The sequence below is a fragment of the Notamacropus eugenii genome, chromosome 4, assembly GCF_028372415.1.
Source record: "Notamacropus eugenii isolate mMacEug1 chromosome 4, mMacEug1.pri_v2, whole genome shotgun sequence".
NCBI lineage: Eukaryota > Metazoa > Chordata > Mammalia > Diprotodontia > Macropodidae > Notamacropus > Notamacropus eugenii.
Genome location: NC_092875.1, coordinates 48,623,588 through 48,648,248, shown reverse-complemented (window position 1 = coordinate 48,648,248; position 24,661 = coordinate 48,623,588). Strand labels below are relative to the sequence as shown.

At 41.1% G+C, this 24,661-nt stretch overlaps 1 protein-coding gene across 2 annotated transcripts in view; it reads right to left on the bottom strand.

The window, feature by feature from the left end:
* Positions 1-24,661, bottom strand: part of LOC140499406 (E1A-binding protein p400-like) — a 123,361-nt gene that overhangs the window by 13,289 nt on the left and 85,411 nt on the right. For both annotated transcript variants that reach the window (XM_072600784.1, XM_072600785.1), the window contains 14 exons: positions 20,620-20,731; positions 17,094-17,237; positions 16,213-16,383; positions 15,801-15,884; positions 11,488-11,619; positions 10,764-10,808; positions 10,515-10,668; positions 9,590-9,831; positions 9,255-9,428; positions 8,257-8,304; positions 6,813-6,949; positions 5,467-5,523; positions 5,290-5,368; positions 4,806-4,991 (listed from right to left, as the gene is read on the bottom strand). In XM_072600784.1, coding sequence (XP_072456885.1) covers positions 4,806-4,991; positions 5,290-5,368; positions 5,467-5,523; positions 6,813-6,949; positions 8,257-8,304; positions 9,255-9,428; positions 9,590-9,831; positions 10,515-10,668; positions 10,764-10,808; positions 11,488-11,619; positions 15,801-15,884; positions 16,213-16,383; positions 17,094-17,237; positions 20,620-20,731 — 1,765 coding nt within the window. The remainder of the gene's footprint in view (positions 1-4,805; positions 4,992-5,289; positions 5,369-5,466; positions 5,524-6,812; positions 6,950-8,256; positions 8,305-9,254; positions 9,429-9,589; positions 9,832-10,514; positions 10,669-10,763; positions 10,809-11,487; positions 11,620-15,800; positions 15,885-16,212; positions 16,384-17,093; positions 17,238-20,619; positions 20,732-24,661) is intronic.

Below are 24,661 nucleotides of genomic sequence, written 5' to 3'. Positions count from 1 at the left end.
AAAATAACATCCAACACTGTACACAAGACGTTTTATTTTTCTGAGCTATTCTGAAGTGGAGGCAGTGGAAAGAGTGATGGATTTGGCAGTTGGATAAACCTGGGCTGGAACCCCAGCTCTGCCCCTGGTGGCTAGCTTTGTAACCTTGAGCAAGTCACATGCCCCTTCTGCTCAATTCTGTTTGCTTCACAGACACAGTGGGACTGAGCAGTCGTGGGCAAGACACAAACATGAGTAATACTATCATTAGCAGACACTGGCAACCACCTGGACAAGATGAGGATTATGGCGGAAAAGATCCCAAACCAGCATGAAGACATGAGAGAGCAGAAATGAGAGATTTCACTTACCTGGCCATGTATCCACAGGAGCTCTTTCTCTACCAAAGGTAGACATGCTAATAAATTCTGGGTCTGCCTTGTTCTGCTTGGAGTGTGGGAGGGAAATGGGAGCCTCCACTTACTAACTGCCAGTGAGGCTTCCTTTCCAGGCACAAGATGCTCTGTGACTAGATGGTCAATGAGGTCCTCTTCAATCATAAATCAGTGATTCTGGGATTAATGCTAATTTCATTCTTCAAAAAGATGGAAGGACTGACCAGGAAAACTGTCGTCAACAAGGAGGAACTGGTTGCGAGGGAGGAGATGGTAGCATCCAATTTGTAATACAGAAGCAAAGGAATAGTTGGATATGCACCTCAAATTTTGGGAGAGCAAACTTCAAAGTACTGAAAGAAAGTATTTGTTGTTGTCTTTCAGTCATTTTTCAGTAATACTGAGTCTAGCTAAAACTAAAATTCTACAGGCTAAGTCAGCCCAGAAGAGAAGGGAAGCCCAAAAAAATGGAATTCTGAAGACACAGAGAAGCAATTGTAATAAGGATAAAAAGTAGAGACTGATGTAGATATCCAGGGAACTCAGACCAACTTGGATTCTACAAATACATGTACAAAAGATGGAAGCAAAAGGGCAGGTCAGAGAATGACACCAAACCCCTGAGGTAATCAAGAAACAGGACCAGAAGCCCCAAGGCTCAGACTGGGCCAAAGTCACCTAGGAAAGCTAAGGACAACAGAAACTTCTTTCCCAAGCTATATTGGAGAAGAGGGATTATCAAAGAAGGCAGAGATGGGGCCACGGCTCAGGGGAAGAGGAGGATGACAAACTGCAGGGAGAACGCCTGACTCGACTTTGGCTTCTGCTACTTTTGCCAAGGAGAATAATCTTTCAAGTGGAGAGGAAATAACATAAAGTATATATATGTATATATGTACGGGTACATATATGTTACATACATATATACTGTATATGAGTATATATGGATATGTGAATATATGGATACACACAGAGAATACATACAAAGAAACGCAAAACAGTCTTAGAGGGCAAAGTGCTGGCAGCTTAGGGCATCAGAGCATGGGAAGGGAATGGGGGAGGGCAGGGGTAACAGGGTCAGACCTGCACTTTAGGAAACTCACTTTGGCAGTTGTGTTAAGTGGGGTTTAGAAGGCAATGAGACCAACTGGATAGTTATTGCTGCAGTCCAGGAGGGAGAAGATGAGGGCCAGAAATAGGTGGTGACCATGGGGGTGGAGAAACAGGGCTGTGAGTAAGAGATGGAAGTTGTGGAAATAGAAATAATGTAATATGACAACTGATTAAGTACATGGGGTGAGAGTGAGGAGTAGAGAAGGGCCCTGAGCTGCAAACCCGAGTAACTAGAAGGATGTTGGCCACTAAACATAACAGAGGAGCTCAGGAGGGGAGCGGGCTTAGGGCAAAGATAACCAATTCTCTTTGGGAGATTTGGAGTCTGAGGTGCCCACAGAACATCAAATTCAGAATTTCTGGCAGGTATAGGAGTCAAACTAAGCTTAACGGGCATCAACAAGGGCTATGGCCACCAAAACATCCAACCCAATCTTGTGTTCCAGGATGAGAGAGGCTGCAGTCATGCTATTCTCATCATAGCCAGACTACATCTGAAGTATTATGTTTCATTCTGGGTGCAACATTTTAGGAAGGGCAATGTTAGAAGCTCGTGAGCTTCAGAAGACAGAGACCAGATTGGTGAAGATCATCCATCAGCTCACAAGTATTTTCTCTTGATTCCATGCCTTTTGCCTGCTTGTCCCCAATGCCCAGAATGCTCTTTGTCCATCTCCTGGCTCCCCTGGCTTCTTTCAAAACTCAGCTCAAATCCCACCTTCTACAAGAGCCCCCTTCTTCCCTCTCTACCCTGAGTGCTTTCCCTCTGAGATTACCTCCCATGTATCTGGTTATTTACACCCCATCTCTCTCTTTAAGGACAAGGATACTGTTTTTCCTTTTCTCTGTATTCCCACGGTGGGCATAGAGCCTGGAACACAGTAAGTGTTAAAATAAAGTCTTGTTGATTAACTGATGATATTAAACATCTAATATGTTTATGCTATTCTAGGTTCTGAGGATACAAGGACAAAAGTGAAGATAGTTCCTGCCCTCAAGGAGCTTCCATTTTAGCTGAAGGAGACCACATGCACATGTGTACACATGTACACAATAGATGAGAGGTGACTGGTCAATTGGGGAAGGCGCAAGCAGCCCCTGGACTCCAAGGAGGCTTCAGAAAGGCCTTACCATAAGCCTTAAAGGAAAGCAGGGCTTCTGGAAGATGGAGGTGAGGAGGGAGGACACTCTAGGCTTGGAGGATGGCCAGAACTAAAGCGTGAAGCCCTGAGATGATTGGCTGCATCAGAACCAATGTGGAAGATGACTGAAATATGGGTTGGTTGTAAAGGGTGTTCTTTGCCAAGCAGAGTTCATATTTGATCCTAGTGTGATGCATAAATTCATGAGGACATTCTGACCTCACTCAATATGCCTGCAATCTGACTCTAACTAATCTTATTCCTAGCCAGATCTTGTTGGCCCTCGCCCTCCTGAAACCAAGCATTTCTAAAGAGGAATGCTCTCAAACATGTTTTGAGAGCAGCTCCTTTCCCACTGATCATACACTTAATTTACAAAACGCCTTCTTAGTTAGAGTCCTGAGCCATCCTGAGTCTCCTCTGTGGTATGGATGTGTAGGCCGAGACTTTCCTGAAGGGACTTTGGAGACTGACCCAGGACTCCCCAGCCATGTGATTGAGATATAGATAATTCCTCCGTCAGTGTTGATCAATAGTGGTAAGACTGCATAACTAGGGATTTATTGATTGTGACATACCTATTGGGATTTACTGATTGTGACATGACTATTGGGACTTACTGATGGAGACCTATATTATTATTTTAATAATAATTATTAGTATTATATGTATTTATAAAACTTGAGACTCTGTGTCATTTCTGAACCAATCCAAACTGAAATTAAATTAAGCTGCAGCAAATCAGATTGCTTCTAATATACCCAGAGATAATGGGAAACCACAAAGTTTGTTGAGTAAAAGAGTGCTATGGTTGGGTCTACGCTTCAGGAAATCAAGGGGTAAGTTCTGTGCAGGGCGGATTGGAGAGGGGAGAATCCTGAGGCAGGGAGATCAATTAAGAGACCACTGCACTAGGCCAGGGAAAGGAGAGGAGGACCTGAGCTGGGGGTAGTGATGGGAGTGGAATGAAGGGGACAGATGCAAAAGATTGTAGAAATGTAACAAGAGCTGACAACTGACTGGATACGTGAGATAAATGAGAGAGAGGAACAAGCCTGTGAACCTGGCTGGGCTAGGAGGAAGGTGGTGCTCTTAAGAGAAAGTAAAAGTTCAGAGAAGGCAAGGTTGAGTTTGAGGGTAAAGAGAAAGTTCCGTTTGGAACATGCTGACTTAGTCATGTTTACACAGAGGTGTCAAACAAGTGGCCTGTGGGCTTCAAGCAGCCCATAACACTCCCAAAATAAATTAAAAACAATGGAACATAGATAATATGAATGTGTGGCTTTCTAACTCAATATGCAGCCCACAGGAATCTTCCTTTCTAACTGAGTTTGACACCTCTGGTCAACAGAACAGCCAGGAGATGTGGGCCACTGTGCCATATGAGGATAGGATGGAGGAGCTCGGGATGTTCAGCACGGAACACAGCAGACTTTGGAATGATATGGTCTCTGCCTTCATGTATTTAAAGGGAATTTGGCTTGTTTTGCTTTGTCTCAGAGGAGAATACTAGAAGTAGCAGGCAGAAATGGCAAAGATGCTTTTTGAGGTTTATAGATATAAGGGAAAAACTGCCTAACAATCAGAGGCCTCCAAAGTGCACTGGCTCTCTCCCAAGGCAATGGGCTCTTCCTCATAAGAGGTCTCCAAGCAAAGGCTGCGTTGACTGCTCCTCAGTTAAGTTGTAGATAGAATTCTGTTTAGGAATGGTCTATGCTAAATGCCAATGAGCTCCCCTTAGGCCATTAGACTTGGGAATTCTGTGATTCTCTGATTCAGTGATTTTACTTGGATTGTAACTGATAATGATCCACATAAATACAGCCTTAAACTTTAAAGTTTACTCATCTTTATTCACGATTATTTGCATAATGTCATACCAATAGCTAACTTAGACCTGGTGAATTCAAGTGAAACCTAATATTCCCCTTCCCCATTTATGCATTCATGGCACTCTCTCTCTTGTCCTCCCTTCCTGCCCCTCCACCTCAAGTGCCCAAAAGTACTGTGTGGTCGTAAGAGTATTTCAGGAGATCTGAACAATATCCCTTTAACAGGTTCCTCAATAAACATGGCACTGGGTATCACAATCAAATAAAGGAGGGGACCTTTATGAAGAGCTTTTCTTAAAATATAAATTTAGAAGAACTACAGTTTCTTTTCCATAAGTTCTTACCAGGACTGCAGAGTTGGCTACAGTAGTTGCTGAAGGCTGCACCAAAGCTAAGGGCTGCTGGACTACCTGTGGCTGAGGCTGGGGCTGGGGCTGGGGCTGGGGCTGCCCTTGTGTCTGAGGCTGCTGCTGCTGCTGCTGCTGCTGCATCCCCGTCTGCGGCTGGGCTCTATGCTGCTCAGCCAAAGCCTAGAAACAAGTGGCGGGAAACACCATCAATTCCCACCCAGCTAACAGGAGCATATGCATTCAGGTCTGTGACATTACAGCGTATTGGGATATCCCTGGGACGGAAATCATTCCTTTCCTCTACAAAAAGAAAAAACAACAGAGCACTGCAGGGAGAGTCTAATGACAGTTCCCAGGAGGGCTGGAAGTATCATAAAGGGCTTCGCTATGGAATCATGTCACACAAGGATCTTCTTCTATGTGTAACACATGGACTGTTAAGAAGATCAGTTAAGAGGTGCATCAGTGTCTACTTTACCTTCTTCTCCTTGGCAATACGTTCAGCACGTAGGGAAGCAACCTGAATTGGAGGCAGGGGCTTGTCATAACTGATTCCACTAGAAAGAGAAGGAGAGATACACAGAAAAAATTTAGAGGAATTCAGAGAAAAATTGCTCCCTCTAACCGAGAACTGTTATGAATTCTGGGCCCCTACCTTTCAGCAAACACTGATGCATGTTTGGGATTCTTCTGGAAAGGATTCATTCCAAGCCTAAAAATCAAGCAAATATTACTGTTGTGGAGCTACTGCTGCTGTTGTTAAAAATACCTGTTCTCCAGGACAAACATGTGCTGTTCGTTCAGCTGATGGTCATACAACATGACATCTCCTCACCTTCCTGGTCAGCATCCTCTAGACTTATTCCAGCTTGTCACAAGCCTTCCTAAAATACAGTGCCCACAATCAAAAAGCCTTTTGGCAGCTATATCATATTGCGGATTCATACCAAGCAGCTGAAAGCCCAGGCCTTTTTTAAATGAACTGGCCTTAAGGCACAACTCCATAATCCTCTACTTGGGCCATTTATTTTTTGAACCTACATGGATCCCACTAAACTTCATTTTGGTAGCATCATGCTCGATTTCTGAGATTCTTTTAGACCTGAATGCTGTCATTCAATGCATTAGATATCCTTTCCAACAGGTGCCATGTCAGATGAAGTAAGAACACCCTGTCTTCATCTAACCCCAGTTAGTTCTTAACCTGGAGTCCTCAGAGCCCTTTAGGGGGAGATTTCAGGGGTCTATAAACTCCAATGGGAAAAATATTATGTCATTATTTTCACTAACCGCTAACTGAATTTAAAATTTCCTTTAATGATGAAATTTATTTTTTTGAAAAATTTTCAAGGGTTCATAGGCTTCATCAGACAGTCAACCCTGACGCAAAATGATTACAATCCCCCAATCTAAGATATTGATAAAAATACTGAATAAAACAAAGCTAAACCTTCAGCACTCTGCCAAAGCCTTCCCTCCCATGGACACAGATACATTAATCATCTTGTCTAGGAACAGATTCAATAAACAATACATCTATTAACCTGACAAAATGTCCACCTCATAAACCAATTCCTCTTACCTGTTTGGAAGCCCTCAACCCCTATACTTCTCCCATCCCTCAGGCACACAGACACACGCACACACGCACACACATACACACACACACACGGGCACACACACACACATGGGCACATACACACAGGCACACAGACGGGCACACACAGGCGCACACAGGCACACACACATGGGCACACACACAGGCTCACACACAGGTGCACACAGGCACACATACACAGGCGCACACACACAGGCACACACACACACAGGCACACACACACACACACACCATATACATTCACACATCCACCTAATATCTTTGCCCTGATATTCCTAATGGAAAGGTTTGAGAGGCCTTGTGCCCGCAGATACCCCCATCTGCCAACTCAGCTCAAAAATACTGTTAATTATACAAAAAGAGAACAACCACAAATAACTTACAGGGGTTTGCTCAGAGGACTTCTCTTCCCTGCAATCATCTTTGCCATCTCAAAGTGACTGATATAAATTTGGGTGCGGGTGGCACCTTCATCTTGAGCATAGACCTGGTGAGTGCGAAGTGGACGACTACTTTTGGTCTACAAAGGAACATAAGGGAAAGGTATGAACAATAACCCCCGATATATTCTGCTTCATTTGTCTGTCCCTTCTCCATGGCCCAATGCAGTAAGGCCCTTAAACCCAAGAAATATGTGCAGGCTCTCCTCCAAAGCCTAAAACGCCAAGCATCAGATCTTCCAAGGTCAATGGAGCCTTTATGTTAGGATGGCCACCCCCAAAGGCACAGAAACAGATGGCCCCAAGTAAATAATCATCTCCAAATGAGGACAATCATTGTTTATGGCAAAGATGGCACCAACCTTTGCAAAGAAGGATCCAACTGTTACCCAGAACAGCTGGATGTGATCGCCTAGAACATGATGGGGCAATGACTACAAGACAAAAATACGGCCTTAGGTTCTATGAACAGAGAAGATCACGGCCACTAGTGGAGTTCGGGCACAGATTCATTCCCCATACACACTAAGCTCTTGGCACTTATATTTGAAGAACATACTCCCCACGAACATGGAGGGGTTATAATATATCTCCCAGGTCTCTCTTCTCTAATCCATCCCATAAACTACTGCTAAATTACTCATCCCAAACTACCAGTACTTTAAGGTCACCCCATCCCTGTGGTAACACCTCCATTTGCCCTCCTCAGCTTACAGAACAAAGTTAAGCTCTGCTGTCAAGGCCCTGTACATTCTGGGTCCAACCTGTCTTTCCATCCCTACCTGACAATCAACTTGTGCTCAGACCAAACTGGTCTACTCACTATGCCCTTAACATCCCTTTGTGCACTTCTGCTTTGATGTTCCTTCTCACCTTCCCACCTCATCAGCTTTAAAAATGCCTCTAACGCTACATAACAAACTCTACATAGTCGCTACCTATTCTTCAGCATCAGATCCAGTCCCACCTGATCCAAGAAGTGTTCCCAAATGATCCCCACCCACATTTCTCCCTTACCCATTATTATTTTCCCTAGCTCTACTGCCTGTTTGGCACACAGACAGACAGACAGCCATGGATCAATTATCTCTTTGTATGGAGGCCTTGTCTACGAGTCAGGACACATGTCTTATTTAGCTTCGTGGCTCCTGAGCACACATACACACAAATATACAGAATTCATCCAGAAAGAGTGCCCAGAATGTTGATGAAAGCACTCCATAGGGAATAAAATACAGTATGTATTTCCTGTTAGGCAAATATAACTCCTGTTATCAATAGGCTGAATATAATGCAGAATTTTTTTGTAATGTAATACCTCATCAGTACAAGTATGACTTCACAATTAGCTCAAATAATTTTTTTTAAGATATCTGATAATACCTACCTTATAGATGTTTTTGGCCTTCTTTTTAGGATTTGTTTCAAACATGAGCTGTCAAATAGGGAAACTCAATTAATATCAAAAAGCACAAGGTTTCATTTAAGCCTTATTTATAACAGGGAATTTGTTTTTGTAAGTGTGGAAAAAGAGATAAAAACAATTTAGGAACTAGAGAATATTTTTCATAATCTCTTCTATTTTAAACATATGGGTAGGTTTTTCTTCTATGTAAAAATAGCAAACATGTATATATTGCTTTAAGGTTTGCAAAACACTTTACAAATGTTATCTCATTTATTATATATTATATTATAATCTTATTTATTGTCTCATTCACCCTGTGAAGCAGATGCATTTATAACCTCAATTCGCAGATGAGGAAACTGAGGCTGGAAAAGATGAAGTGACCAGCCCAGAGTATGGGGTAGGATTTGCACTCAGGGCTTCCTGACTCCACCTGTAAGCACTCTTTGCATCCACTGACAACACGATTCCCTTCCCAAATGAGAGCACCAAAGCAGAACTTGTACCCCCAGCCTGTTATCAACTCCTGTTGCTCTTATAACCCAGGACAGAAAAGGGTCAATTATTTAGATATTTCCCTAAGAATTGAGCAGCAGAACACAATCAACTGAACAGATGAAAACATCTTATCAAAAGCCACAATCGAAAGAAAGCCCTGGAAAGGACTACAAGAGGTGCTTAGCATCAAAAGTGACACAGCTGGGAAGCCCTTAGCAGTAATCACAGTGGCTTCACCTCATGCTAGCCTGTGCTGCGCAGTTTCATACAAGCCCATGGAAAGCAAACGTTCTCATCTCTGCATCACGGATGAGGGCAGTCATGTGCCCAAGGTCACAAAGCTCATCAGGGTCAGAAGCCCATCTCCTGGGTCCCTGGGCTAAAGGCTTTTCCTACTGGCACAAAATGCTGATCCCGTAAAACTTAGGAAATACTCGGAGACACATGTAGATTTGTGAGCATTTCCAAAGTCAGCTCACCTTCCCTTCTTCTCTTGGAATGATGACATTTTCATAGCGGTTTCGGCACTGTTTGGGAGAGCGGTAAACTCGGCTACAGGAGTTGACAAAGTCACTTACAAGATCCCAATTAGGGGTGTGCGCTGGTGACACGATAGCAAGATTTAAAGGAAGTTCAAGCAGCTGTTTTACAGCCTACAACGGGGAAAACCATCAAGTTTATACATAACATTTCAAATGTAAATATCCAACACAAATCACAAGACAGGAAAATCACACCAAATTTAAGAAGAAAAGGATTGAAAATATCATCCAAAGCCCGCTGTTGTCTAGAGAGTCTACAAAGGGTCCCTCACCTGCAGCAATGCATAGTCTTCACTAATGAGCCACTCTGGGCTGTCCTGCCCCATCTCTGCTGTTGGTTTCACCACTGATGGAGAAGGTTTGGCAAACTGAGTCTGCTGCTTCATCAGAATGTTCTTCTTCTGCTCTCTGCCCTCTCGCCTTATCTTAGACATCCCTGGAGTCACTCGGTCAAAAAGGGATCGAGGAGGGATGACGACCTCCCCATGCCGCTGCTTCTTCTTCCTACCAACAGCTGAGGAGACAATACAGAAAGGCATTTGTAAAGGCAAGCACAAGGAAGAGAAATGCAAACAGTCTGAAAAAAAACTGAAGGTTCAGAAAGCTAATGAGCTTCACTAGAATACCAACTAGACATATGTAAGTATTCCACCATCACTCCAGATAGCCACCGCTTTACAACACCTTACAGACACTATACTGAAACTCTTCTCCATATTAACTTTGACCAAAGCAACAATGAAAAGGGGCTTAGCCAATCATTAAAATCCCACAAGGCTGAAACCATTCTGTGTGTTCATTGACAATGAATGAGATTAAGTTAATGCATAAATGAGCACCCTGATATCTTACAGTGGGCCAGCCCAAAGCTGCATCCCTGCTGGGATGTGGCACCCCTTGTCTGGCCCCTCAGGCCTAACCCACTGTGTTTGTGTAGCTATGGCTTAAAGGAGATCTCTGTAGGGCACCAAATCAATCCCACTTGCTCTGGGTGCCAGACTGTGCCAGGGCCCTAAAATGCCTAGAACTTGGTACAAGTACCTAGTGGTGTACAAGGTACCTAGAACTTGTGCCAATATTTCACAGAGTAAAGAAAGGTAAGAAAAAAATGTGACTGGCAGCTAAAAGAATAAAAGATTTCACATCTAAAGACAAGTGACTTTCTACCTCTAAGGTGTCAAAGGAAATAGTCATTACCAGAGGGTTCTGCTTTGGGTCGCCTGTGCTCCTTCCTCACATACACTGGCGGCAAATTGGACTCCTGAATGGGCGTAGCTTCATACATCAGACACATGACAGGATCAATGTAGATGTCATTGTCATCCTGAGGGGGAGTGGGAGGGGTCCAAAGCTGCAAAACAGTAAAATCACGCTATAACACGGATGCTCAGCATATACATAGGACTACGCTTCTCAGATATAAAAAAGAAAGCCTGTTTAACTTACTGGCATGATCTCGGTTTGTCCATCTGGACCTTCATAAACATATTCCTGTGTTAAAGACACAAGTTCTTAGAGTCAGACGGTTATGGACAACACATGGTCCATTGCTAATGGAGAAATCGCCAACAGTATCTAGGCAATTCTGCGATTCCTACAACACAGGCCCTTCCGGACAAGTTTCTATCCACAGCTAAATCTGACAATGTGCAAGGGGGGAATCAGAGTCATAACGACTGACAGAAAGCAAGGGTTTGGGAACTTCTCCAGCAACGGGCACCTTTCAGAACAAAATGAAAGGAGCCCTTCATGCTCAGTCGGCATTTTACCTCATAGAATTCAGGGCACATTCTAAGTCAATACTTCATTTCAACAGTTCCTTTATAAAAACGTTATGGGTAGGTGCTATTTTTAAAAGGCTCAGAATAGTACAATGATTCTCACGACTTGTTCTTACACTTTGCACTAAAAGTCCCTTCAGTAAGTGACAAGTGAATGCAGTTTATGTGGAAAAGTATTCAAGGGATTCACAGATAGACAAGCTTGTCCCTCTACAAAAGCAAGAAAGCACAGCATGGGGAATCTCCCTGGCCGGTACCCTGCCCGATGCACACTGGCTTACAGTCAACTTACTCTCTCAGATGCCTTAAACTCTGAAAACTTTCAGTAGCAGATTTTATCGTCCTATAACGTAAGATATCATACATTGCATTGACGCAAGGATAGGTACCTTATTACAGGCATCTTCCCTCGTGTAAGTCAATAACTCCTCTTCCTCCTCTAGAAACATGCTCTCTGCTTTTTCCTTCAATTCTCTCATATGATGGAGTTCCCAAATTTTCTTCACATTCTTCAATTTCCTCTATTTCAAAATTGAACAACAAGGAAGCTTTACATTTTTAGATTTTTTAAAATATTCATTAGTAGAAAGTGACCTTGTCATTTGAGTCCTGACAGTCAAGGGGGGAAAGGAAAAGCCCCTGGGGACACAGTGAGATGTGAACCCTAGACTTTAGGAAAGCAGATTTCAAAAGTTGAGAGAAGGAACAGGTGTGATCTCATGGCCTATGACTCGAAAAGAAAGGCCAGCTCAAGAGGGATGGGACTGAATGAGTTCTGACACTAATCATAAATGAATCTGATCAGAAAAAGAACGGGAAGGCCCCTAAAGAGACCAATGTGACAACACATGGAATGAAGTTCCCTGGGCGGCTCAGAGTTGAAAACAATGTATACAGAAGTTGGAATGAGAAAGACATACAAAAGGCTGCTCTAGAGCTATACCAATATACTCTTGGGAAAACTAAATCTCAGGATGAGCTGAGTCTTGAGATAAAGACTAAGAAAAAAAGGGCACTCTTAGATATCTAGAACAGGGAGGGAGCAGGCCACTCCTTCAGAGAAAAGTGTGTCAGTACAGGATAATGAAGAGACAGTCAAACTTAATTACCTTTTACTTACAACTTCTTTACTAAGTTAGAGAAGGCATAGAGAAAATACAAAACAAACATGGATGGTTAAAGGAAAGCAAAGCCCAGGATGGAAGAAAATGTAGTAAGAAACCCCTCAGCAGTACATTACATGAGTAGAATTAAATAAGTCCTGGCCCACATGAATGATGTATCAGGATGGGGAAAGAATTTGCAGATAAAATCACTGTGGTGAAGGAATTATGGAGATGAGAACAAGAGCAATATGGAGACACGGTCTGACTTGCAGAAAGGAAAGGGAAATCATGCAAACTGTGGACCAATTATATTCACCACCAATCCATGGCAACATTTTAGAAGGGATTATCAAAAAGATGTTTTATGAGCTCTCAGAATGAGAAATGATGAGAAAATAAGCCAGCATCGTTTCATTAAATATAAGCCATTCCAAGCTAAGATTTTCTTTTATCATATAAATTTTTGTTACTAATTTTTTTTGCTACTAATAAAATCACAGGTTTGACCCACATAATATAATGTGTGATGAGTGATACAAGTAAACAATATACAGTAGTAAATACATCATTGTGGGCTGTGAATATTTAGTGCCAACCAAATACCTCCCAAAACCTCATGAGCAGAATTAGACAGGCAGTTAAGTGGTGCAGTGGACAAAGTGCCAGGTCGACAGTCAGGAAGACCTGCATTCAAATCCGGCCTCGGGCATCTCCATAACTGTGTGACTCTGGGCACGTTGCCTGACCTTGGTTCGTCTGGGCTGTTGTAAGGATCAAATGAGATAATGTTTGTAAAGTGCTTAGTGCAGGGCCTGGCACATCATGGGCACCACATAAATCCTTATTCTCTTCCCTTTCTTTTATGATCCTGAAGCTCATGATCTTTCATGGACCAACTGATGACAAACACCCTATACTCAAAAATATAGTCTTCAAGATCTTTGGGAGAACTCTACTAACCAGCAATGCTCATCATCACAGGCCAGATGGTTGTCTACAACTGCCAAGGCAAAACATCAATCCAGAAAAACTTAGGAACAAACATTTTTAACAAACGTCACCATACCAACCACTAACAATCTCCAAAACACATGGAATAAAAAAACTTTCAAAACACAGAGAAGATCCAAATCACATAAGAACAGGATGGAGTACAAACCATCACTGTGGTCTCGTCTGCCACTCGAGTTGTACTGAGAATATTTTCAAGGAACCTCCAGAGGATAAGCTTGCATCCTTCTATCTTATTGATTCAGGACATATTTTATCTACCCATTCAACAGTCTGTAGAATATTAACTATTAAAAAAACCCACTAGCTGGCATAGTGACCAGTCCTAGAACCCTTTCTATCTGAACTCCATCAGAACAGATGAGAACAAGATGATGATGAGGATGTGGACAATTATGGTTCATACGTAAGTGTCACTTTAATGTTTACAAAGCAGATACTATTATCTCATTTGACTATCACAACACCTTGCAAGATAGGTGCTCCAAATGTTAGTGTCTCCCTGTTCCCAATGTGGGGAATGAGGCTTAGAAGTTTAAAAGACACAGCCTTGTTCATAAAGTCAGTAAGTGCCAGAAGTCAGATTTGGACCCAGCACTCTAAACTCCAAGCCTAGCATTCTTTCCACTGCCCCATAAGATCAATGTAAAGTCTAGAGTTTAGTTTCAAAAATAAAACAAAATAAACCAAGCCAATTGTACCAGAAACAAAAGGATCAGACACAAAACAAATGGTTTAAGGGCAGTTCATCTGAAGAAAATTTGAGGTTTTAGTTGACCACAGACTTGATATGAGTCAAATATATGATAAGCTCGATTCTGAAAACCTAGCCTGATCATCAACTCTAATGTGAGAGGAAGAGTGCCCACTCCCAGGGGAGCGATGGCATCATTCTGTGCTGCACTGCTCAGACCACATGTGGGGCAATGCATTCAGGTCTCAGTACCACAGACACACACACCCAAAGAGGAACAAAAGACTCTCCAGTAAACAGTGAAAATATGAGATATGCTTTGCCTAAAGAAGAGAATGTTGGAGGGCACAAGAGCAGTCTTCTGATATTTGAAGACAGATTGCTCTAAGTGACAGAATCAGGACCAACGAGTGGAAGACACGGGGAGACACGTTTTAACTTAATTAAAGAAAGAACTTCCTAATGTTTAGGAGTGTCCAATAATGGAATGGGTTGCCTTTTACGATAGTGAGTTCCTGTGGCTGAAATGCTAAAGAATCTCCCATAGACACTGTAGAGGGAATTTCTGTTTCTCATTATAAGCTACATGAGACCTCTGAGGTTCCTTTCAACTCTAGGATTTTGTTATTCTAACATAACTTTCTAATTATTAATTAATAAACACAACAATAATCTTTTAGTGAAACTTCCTTATAGGTGGCCTGGAGTCCTGGTAGACCTGAGTTCAAATCCTGCCTCAGAAAGTTACTAGCTGTGTGACCCTGGGCAAGTCACTTAACTGCTATCTACCTCAGTTTCTTCATCTGTAAAGTGGGGATCATAATAGCACCCCCCCTCCTCGGGTGGTTGTGAGGATCAAATGAGATCGTGTGTAAAAAGTGCTAACGACAGGGCCTAGAACACAGTAAGTGCTTAATCATTGCTCGTTCTCTCCCTTTCCCTCTCAGGATTTAGAGTTGGATAGGACCTTACAAGTCATCGAGCCCAGGGCCCTAATTTTCCAGACAAGGAAAATGAGGCTCAAACAGTTATCCAAGTTATGGCAGTAAAGCCAAGATCCAGATCAGGTCCTTCCACTATTACACAAGAATTTATTTTTGCCAGAACTGACCTCAGAAATCATCTGGTCCAATTCCATGTGCAGACAGAGACACTAAGGTCAATAAGCACTTCTTAAGCACTCGGTACATGCCAAGCAGCGCCCTCACGTCACATGGTTTTGTGCAGGTGAACTCAGAGTGCTGAAGGTGTCTGATTCTTTCCAATGTCCTTTCCATGGGACCATATACTTCTGTACCGTCAACAAAAACAGCAAACTCCATGGGCACAATTATAAAAACGTCTGTGTCTTACGGAGTCTGCCTCATTTCAGGTGCTCTGCTACCTGGGGCAACAGGCAGTCACTGAGAGCATAGGTATTAAATAGTGGGCACAGGGCTAGCGTTAGAGTCAGGAAGACAAGGGTTCGGGTGTTGCCCCACTCTGTGGCAAAGGGCAAGTCATTTAACGTTCAGCTGTCCCAAGACAACGTTCTGATACTACGAAGTCACAGTGGAGGGACTTTTCCACACCAGCAAACCCTTACATGGATGAAAATCATAGGACTAAATCAAAAAAGGAAAAAAGAAACTGATGAAGCTTCCTTAAAGTCCTTTATACTTCTGAGTTGTGACACTTTATATTAATTTAATGATCTTTGTAACAATTTAACTCTACAAATATGAAGCCCAAGTCAAAAGAGTACGGCAATGCCCTTGAGTAACTTATTAGTTATTTTGTGCCAACAAAAGTGTACAAAAACAGGGGAGAAACAACAAAAGCATAACGCAGATGCCCACTGGGGTCCGTAGGCAACTCAAACAATCAAAATTAATTCATAATAAAAGCCTACCTCGATTATTCTTTGTCCAGTCTCTTCTCCAGAAACGTGGAACAGCTCCAGATAATTCAATGCATATTTCTCTATGGGAGTAAGCTATTTGAAAAACATTTTAAAGTTCAGTTACTACCGAGTCCTTTTTAAAAAATAATATTTGAGCCAAATTTATTGCGCTTTCTGAAGAAAACAAACTACTCTAAATAAGACAGAACACTGGAAGGACTTGGAGGATTGAACTAGTCCATTCCTCTACTTTCAGGCAAGCCTCTATAGTTCAACTCTGATCAACTGATAAGCATTTAATTCACATAATGCATCAGGACTAATTTTTTTTAATGCTTCTTGCAAAATGCAGCATTTCTAAATATATCAATCATCACCTTACAATTATAAGCATTAACAATTTGTAAGAGAAAATATATACTTGGTCAACAACTGCAAATAATTCCTCTCTCTGTGAAGGCTCTTCATCACATTTCAGGTCCTCCAGGTCTGAGATGAAAGCCGTCGGGAGAGACTCCACTTCGGCCGCTCTTACGTCATCTGTTTGTTTCATTGGCTCTTCTTCATCTTCTTGTTCAATGCTGTTCAAAGCCTTTTAAAACAAGGAGTTTTGGAAAAGAAAATTTTAAACCAAGTTTTTGAAATCCTTTAGCTTGGCCAGACTTACCCACCATGTGACTAGAGAAAACAGATTTCAACAAATGATGAGGTCAGTCACCTCTCTAAAATGATTTCTACGATATCCTTTTATCACTTGTTGAACCAATGACAGAGAAGTAACTTTTAGAATCCTATATCAAGAGACAATTTCCAACAATTCATTCATTTCTCACATTCTGATCTTTGATATTCAATGAATACTCACTACACTGCAGGTTTGTTATAGAAAACTACTGAACAAAAGACTGTATGCATCAGAGAGAAACCCAAACATACACATCAAATACAGCTACATCCGATCTTGTCTAAACTACATTAGTGCTTCTAGCAGACAGAAAATATTTTAGTTTTTCTAAATACCTAAATACTGAAAAGGTAAAAATAGCCCTGAGAAAGGGAGTGACTGGAAAGCTGAGATTCACTAACAATAAAAATAAATACCTTTATGTTTTTTTTTTTAAAAGCTTGGCTTTCTTGGGGGAAAGTAAATTTGGCACAAGATTTAAGTCAAAATAACAATATATTTTGGGACACTAAGGATGAAATTAAAAGTAAACTCTCCAATTTTATCTTATTCCATTGGCTCATTTCTCCCATTTTATCTTAGTTCACATTCTATTCCCTTTTGCTACTATTTCTTACCTCTATAAAAGGTTTCGCAACCTTGGGTGCAATTGTTTCAGCCACAGGAGGCTCCTGAGAGAGAAGAACGAATTCCTCAGCTTTCACTCTGAAGCCAGTATCGTCCAGAGGAGAATGCACCTCAAAGAGCTCCTGGATAGTTTGCTAGCAGGAAAAACCATAAAACAACAGTATGGTTAACCGTCAGCACAACTCATCTGTCGGCAGTGACTGGGATTTGATATTTCATTAGCATTCACTTAACTTCTAACCTTGCAACAAGGGAACATTTAATATTAAGGAAAAAATTGTCTTCCAAACTTCTGTCCTTCCAATTTGGAAGACCACAGGACTCAGAACAGGAAACACCGGAGATCCTTGAGTCCAACACAACTACATCACGGGTGCTTAGCCTGTAAAATACAGCTTTGGGAAGCTTCATTTCCTCCCCCGGTCTACTCAAGGCACTCCACCTTCCCTTCTCTAATAGAATACAAGAGGGTAATAACCAAGAAGACAAAAGTCTATTTCTTAAGAAGAAATTTCTCATCCCATATGTAGTTTATAATAAGCCGAAACAAGTATTTGTTTTCTCTTACTTCCAGAGCATTGGGGACAAATTAGAGGCCAGGGGAGAAAGGAAAGGGCTCAGACCTGTGATTTCATCAGCAGGGGAAAAAGCTCATGTGGGATCTCTCTCTACTGATGCAGGCTGAGGTCTCAGAGACTTGCCTGGGACACTGAAAGGTTCAAAGATGTTCCCATGATCACAAAGCAATGGTCATGCTCCAACCACCCAGGTGCTCTCTCTAGCGATGTAGATGGAAAGCCTGTCAGGCCTGCCCACACTGTGTGACTTTTATCCATGTCCTCCTACAAGCTCACCACCAGGGGACCACCCAGTGTCCTGGGGGCTGGCCTTCCTCCAGTTCTCCCCCACACTGCAAGCATACCAGCAAGCAACCTAGTTGATCACTGATTGTCCTTCACTCTCCCCAAGGACCATCTATGTTTTTTTCCTATATTTCTTTGATGACATCCGTTAAACAGGTTTTTTATAGTGCCTTGCTATGAGCTGAAGCCTGACTGTACCCACCTTGCCCCTTCCACTGTCTCCAGTGTAATGCTACTTTTTAACCTTCAGAGACCTTGGTGCTCCTTGCCTAGGACACATGTACCACTACTGGAAAAATACTGATAATGGAAAGAGAGGAGGAATTCTGGGTAATTTGAGGAGTTTTGAAATTTTCTGAAAGCAATTTGTTCTACTGTTCTCCTCTGGTTTAATGGTGCACCCAGCTAACTGTGTGTGTGTATGTATGTGTATATGTGTGTATGTGTGTTTGTGTTGTGTGTATGTGTGTAGTGTGTGTATGTGTGTGTAGTGTATGTGTGTTTAGTGTGTGCATGTGTATGTGTGTACGTGTGTGTGTGTGTCTGTGTCTCTGTCTGAGTGTATCTGTGTGTCTGTGTCTGTATATCTGTGTTGTGTGTCTGTGTGCCTGTGTCTGTGTATCTGTGTTGTGTGTCTGTGTGTATGTGTGACTGTGTGCGTATCTGTATCTATGTTGTGCGTGTATGTGTGTCTGTGTGTATGTGCATATGGGCATCTGTGTATGTGTGTGTGCATGTGTGTATTATGTGTATGTGTGTATGTTTGTATGTGTATGTGTATATGTGTGTATCTGTGTGTCTGCGTCTGTGTATCTGTGTTGTGTGTCTGTGCATATGTGTGACTTGTGTATGTATCTGTGTTGTACATGTATGTGTCTGTGTGTATGTGCATACGTGCGTCTCTGTGTGTGCATGTGTGTATGTGTGTGCATATGTGCACCTGTGTATGTGTGTGCATGTGTGTGTTATGTGTGTGTATGTGTATATATGTGTGTGTGCTTTGCCTTATCTAAAACATATACTCACAAAGTCATAAAACAAGACTATCTTTGTTGCTATATCTTTCAAGAAATACTGGATAATTCTGACCCATGCAGGAGGGGCTCCTTGTTGAAAAGGAGCCTTTAAGGCAGCTTTTGGTTCTACTGATAAAATGCTTTCTTATAGTTAACAAACAATAAATACATGAGTATCTTGTATTCTCTACATCTTTCAGTCAATTGTGTGATGGCAAAATTGTGGTCTACTGTGGAATACCATGGGCTAAACCCTGTTTGCTCCCTACTAATACCCTCACCTAAGATGCCATCAATGCATTTGTAGACAATTCTCACAAAAATCTCATCTAGATGGGAGATACGGAATATAGGTCAGCAGGTGTTGATGCTCCTTCAGCTGCCTTTTCTCTATATTAAAAAGGTCCAAGATTTTTTCATCCCTTTGGTTTTCCCCTCCTTCAGACAGCCGAAAACTGATTCCTTAATACTATCACAATACTGCTGGGTTGCCTCCAGAAAGGATCTCCACATCTAACCCAGCTGCTTTTCACTCCTTTGGTCTCTTTTGTATCATTTCTGCCTCCTCTATGAGCACATCCAGGTCTATAAAGCTAACAGTCCAAGAATTTGTTACAGAAATCTTTGTAGATTTTTTTTCCATTTTAATTCTGTTTGCCATCCTTTCATTTTCATATACTTAAAGGCCCTTGGGACGATTTTGCACAATTACCAAGCTTTCTTTAAACTGGTTTTGCCCTCCATTTCTACTTTCTGTTTCATGAGGCAATACTGTTCATCTTTCTCCAGAATCTATATCATCATATACGTCACCTCTTCTCTTTAGAACGTAACCACAAATGAGTTTTTATGCTAAAGTGGTATTGTGTTTATCTTCCACAATTTTCCACATGACAAGTATGTCGAATGTTTACTGACTAAGTCACTTTTTTATTCTCTTGGTCTCCTTGTTACAGTAACTGATTTACGTCAGTCAGACTTCTGTATGAAATTACTGTAGCTGTTGCCGTCGTACTTTCACCCATTTTCATTACATTTTTTATCATCATAACTCATTTAAATAGGTCAGGACGGAGTTGTTTTAATTACCTGCCACGTCTTCGTCATGTTTTTATTCTTTCCTCTAGCTAATTTTGGTCTCTGCTATAGCAAGTCAGTGGTCTGAACAGACGCAGACAAATGATGTCAGGATCGTCAATAACCAGTTATTTCTTATGTTCAGAGAGGACCAACTTCCTTTCTCATGAGATCGCTCATTGCTTACTGTGTCCCATGCCTTTGGATTCTTTTCTCAAAGAAAAGAATACATTTCATGATGTATAGACACGAGACTTTTGTAGAGTCCACAAGTTTTAGACCTCTTCTATTCCTTATTTCTGATGAACATTTTCTAATATATTTCTACCATCCACACCTATTCCCATGTTTGCATTTCAGTCACTGAATATCATAGTGAGATTGACGTGAGTTATTTCCTTCAGAAGTGCATCCAGCTGCTCTGGTGGGTCATGCAATTTAGAGTATCAATAGCTAAATTTAAGTTTACAGACAATCAAAAACAATTACCAAAGCAATAGAGACTAATCCTAACGCTGCATGAGAAACACACCCCTCCTCTTTAACTGAAAGTCAAATACCTGAGTTAAGAACGCCATGGTGTAGTCATTTCCTTGAGCTGCTACTTCTCTAATTAAATCTTTGGTACCATTCTTCAACAGCTTTTCTTCTACAGAATTACCACTTACAAGCCTAGAAAAAATACCAGATACAAAGTTAAATATTTGTGCTTTCGTATCAATTAATATATTTGAAAACTAAATTAATATTCTTAACTCATAACTTGGAGTCATATGTGTGACCCCTGAGTCTAGCGCAGTGGCTTGCATAAAAAAAGTTACTAATAAATGCTTGTTGGATTAAGAATTTTTTTATTGATAGATGAAATCTATATTAAATTCTCCTAATTTTAGATGTAGTTCAAATAAGCCATCTGAAAGATTAAATAGAGCAGAAATAAACAGGCAAATCACTCTCCTTAAAAATAACTTTTTTGTTAAACTCTTTTATTTTTAATTCATAAATGCATTAAGTGCCTACTATGTGCAATTCACTGTGCTGGGTACTTAGATATTGATTCTGTCTTTAAATTACTTGTCCTGTAAAGACAGATAAGGACCCTTCACAAAAACCCAACAACACCTATTAAAATTAGAAAACAATGACCTGAACAGATTAACATTTTGCCATTATTTAAAAGTCATTACTGAAAAAGGAAACAAAATTTCACATATTTCACTCTTGAAAATGATAACCATAACCTAGAGCCATTGGTTTGATTATACAGAACATCAAAACATATTAGCTTTGTACATAGCCCAATGGATCTGTGATCTTATCAATGTGTGTATTCCCTTCAGTATTGTAAACTACAACCCATTAATACCTGACCATCTTGTATGAACACTACCAATTTCCCCCTTGTAAGTGTTCCATAGGAGGTCTAGTCAACATGCTGGGTGGCCTTCCTCAAGTTCTTCGGATATTACAAGGATATCAATCCTCAATTTCAATCCTTAAAAACCTCCACTAAGACCATTTCCTCCCATAAAGTCCTTATCCTATACAGTCCCCATTCTTTGTGAGCCAAACTCCTAGAAAAAGCCATCTAAACTCACTATCATTGCCTCCACTTCCTCTCTTCTCACTTACTCCAACCCTTTTTATTCTGGCTTCTACCCTTAACACTTGGTTGAAACTGTTATTTTCAACATTACCAATGATCTCTCAATTGCCAAATCTGACAGTTTATTCTTAGTCCTCATTTTTCTCAACCATCTACTGAATTGTTGACCAACTGCTGAACACCCTTTCCTCTTGAATATTCTCTCCTCTCTGGGATTTTGGGAACCTACTCTTTCCTGGCTCTTCTCCCACTCATTTAACCGCTTCTCAATTCCCTTTGCTCATTCATCATCCAGATCACACTGCCAAGACTCTGTCTTAGGCCCTCTGTTCTTTTCTTTCTACACTCTCTCATTGACTTCATCAATCCCCATGGATTTAACTGTTGTCTTTATGTCAATGACTCCCAGATCTATACATCCAACACCAGTCTCTCTCCTAAGCTTCAGTCTTATGACTCAACTATTAAACACTTAAACTAGAAACGGTGAAGACATCTCAAACTCAACATGTCCAAACTGAACTCATTATCTTTGCCCAAGAAAAAAACCACTCATCTCTCAAAGTTCTCTATTTCTGTTTATGTAACTCAAAAGAAGTACTTCACAGTTACAATGTCTTCTAGTTCCTTGGGTTTGTAAGGTTGGCATTTTAAAATTTAACCTTCCTTTCAGGGAAAGCTTGGGGTCACTAAAAGAACTCTGATTTCCCAAAGGCAATCCAGCCTAGGAGTGTTTGTGTGTGTGTGTGTGTGTGTGTGTGTGTGTGTGTACTAATAGATAAGTTCTATCTCTAACACTTATCATGGACAACATGTCTTCTTTTCCATGGCTTTTCCTGTATGGATGATTAGGTCAAACTTTTTTGAGCATTTACAGGTCTAAGCCATTGAACTCTGCAGTGTTCTGGGGCCAAACGAAACCAACACAATGTCATCTCAAAAAAGAAAGATCTAGAATACTTCATCCCCTATCCCTCTTCAATTCTAGTTTTGTGCTGGATCTCCTCCATGAGAGTGATGAGTACCTTCAACAAACATGTCCCTGTTCATTACTTACTAGACATAAAAAGCAGAGGTTTGTATAAAAATGAATTTTTTGCCAAACCTTTCCAAGAACACTGAATAATGTTGACATATGCCTGGGATGGAAGAGAAGTCTTTACAATGTCATTTTCCTTTACTCAGTTAAATACTTTTTACAGCCAACAACCAACAAGCATAGTAGAATCCAGTGTTTACTACACTTTTCAGTCAATTAGATGGTGGTGAAGACACGGTACACTGTGGCATGGTACTTGAGAAGCCTGCCTCTTCTCTTCTTAAATCATCACAAAGCATACCCTCAAAGCATATACTATCTCAAAAAAAGTTTTATACCATTGCTGTAACTTTCTACTGAAAGCAGATATGTGTGTTGATTGTTGAGGTTCCCTCTACCACCATTTTTCCTGTCTATAGGGTTTGAAATTCTTTTTCCACATCTTTTGTATCTTTCCTGCTTTCAGATACCCTGAGAATTATCCTTCAGTTCCTAGAAACTATGTTACCTCCAACACATAGTTCCTCTGTGTACATTTTTATTCCAGTTCAGTTGCTTTTCCCATTTTTGTTTTCACCAGGTTATTTCAACTTCCCTTATAAGGGGAAAGACCAAATGTGTTAGCTCCACTGTCCTTTATGGAGAAAAGTGTTTAGGGTTAAAAAAAAATTTTGCAGACCTTTTTCATTTTCACTTGTTTGTTGTCATGCTTGAAATTTAATTCAATTTATCAAACATTTATTTAGCAATTATTATGTCCAAGCACTAGGCTAAGAACTTGGGATACAAAGACAGAAATGAAACAGTCCCTGACTTCAAGGAATTTACAATCTAATGTTAGAAATCTCTACAATAATAAGCTCCAACAAAATGTATACAAAATAAAAAGTAATTTCAGGGACAGAAAAAAGAGAGGCATTAATTATCAGGGAAACCGAGAAGAGCTTCTAAAAGCAGGCGGCACAAAAGTGAGGTCTGAAGGGGGTTTAGGAGTCCAAGAAGCAAACTAAATTCTAACTTTCTAGTGGGCAACAGCCTAGGGAAGGAAGGAAAGTAGAAGGTGGTCAATCTGGAAAGCCTGACTGAAGACAGATCAGAGGGTCTCTCAATTCCAGGAGATTAAGGGAAGCACTGATGGCCAGATCTATGATTTAGAAGTAGGAAAGTGGAAGCCTTGTGGAGAGTGGACTGGACAAAGGCAAAGTCAGATACAGGGAGAGCAGTAGAAAGTTACAGCAATAGTTCAGGTGACAGTGGATAAAGGACTAAATTAGCGATTGCAGTATGAGTGGAAAGAAGGGGGCAGATATGAGAGGTGTGGTAGGAGAATCCACAAGATATGATGCGCTGAATACGTACGGTGAAGAAAAGATAAGAGACAGGGCTGAGTGCTAGGCTGCAAACCTGGGTGACTGCAAGGACAGCAGTGCCTTCAACAGAAGGAGAGGTAGGGTGAGGGGGAATGATGAATTCTGTTCTGGGAATGCTGGATTTGATATGCCTATGGAAGTTTCAAAGTAGAGATGTCTAGTAGGAAAGAGATGTGGAAATGGAATTCAGAGGACATATGAGTGCTGGATATGTGTATCCGGTAGTCATGTGCACAACGATGAGAAGTGAAGCCACAGGAATGGATAAGGTCACCGAGAGGAGAAGAAGGAAGAGAAGGCCAAAGGTACAGCTCTGAGGTATTTTCAATTGCATTCTTAAACTTTTTTTACTGGACAATTATTACTACTGTTTCCCTCCTTTACTCATAGATGAATACATTCTTTCTTGTCTAATTCTGGACCCAGAGTTTAGGTAGGCTGGATTATCTTTAGAAATTACAAAGTTCTTTTACTGACCACAAATTTCTACATGAAACCAAGACCCTGGTCCTGTATTACTGCAAGTAAGAAACCCTATAAACTATAAAGAATTAAAAATCATTACCACTCAACAGTCAGTAGAACAG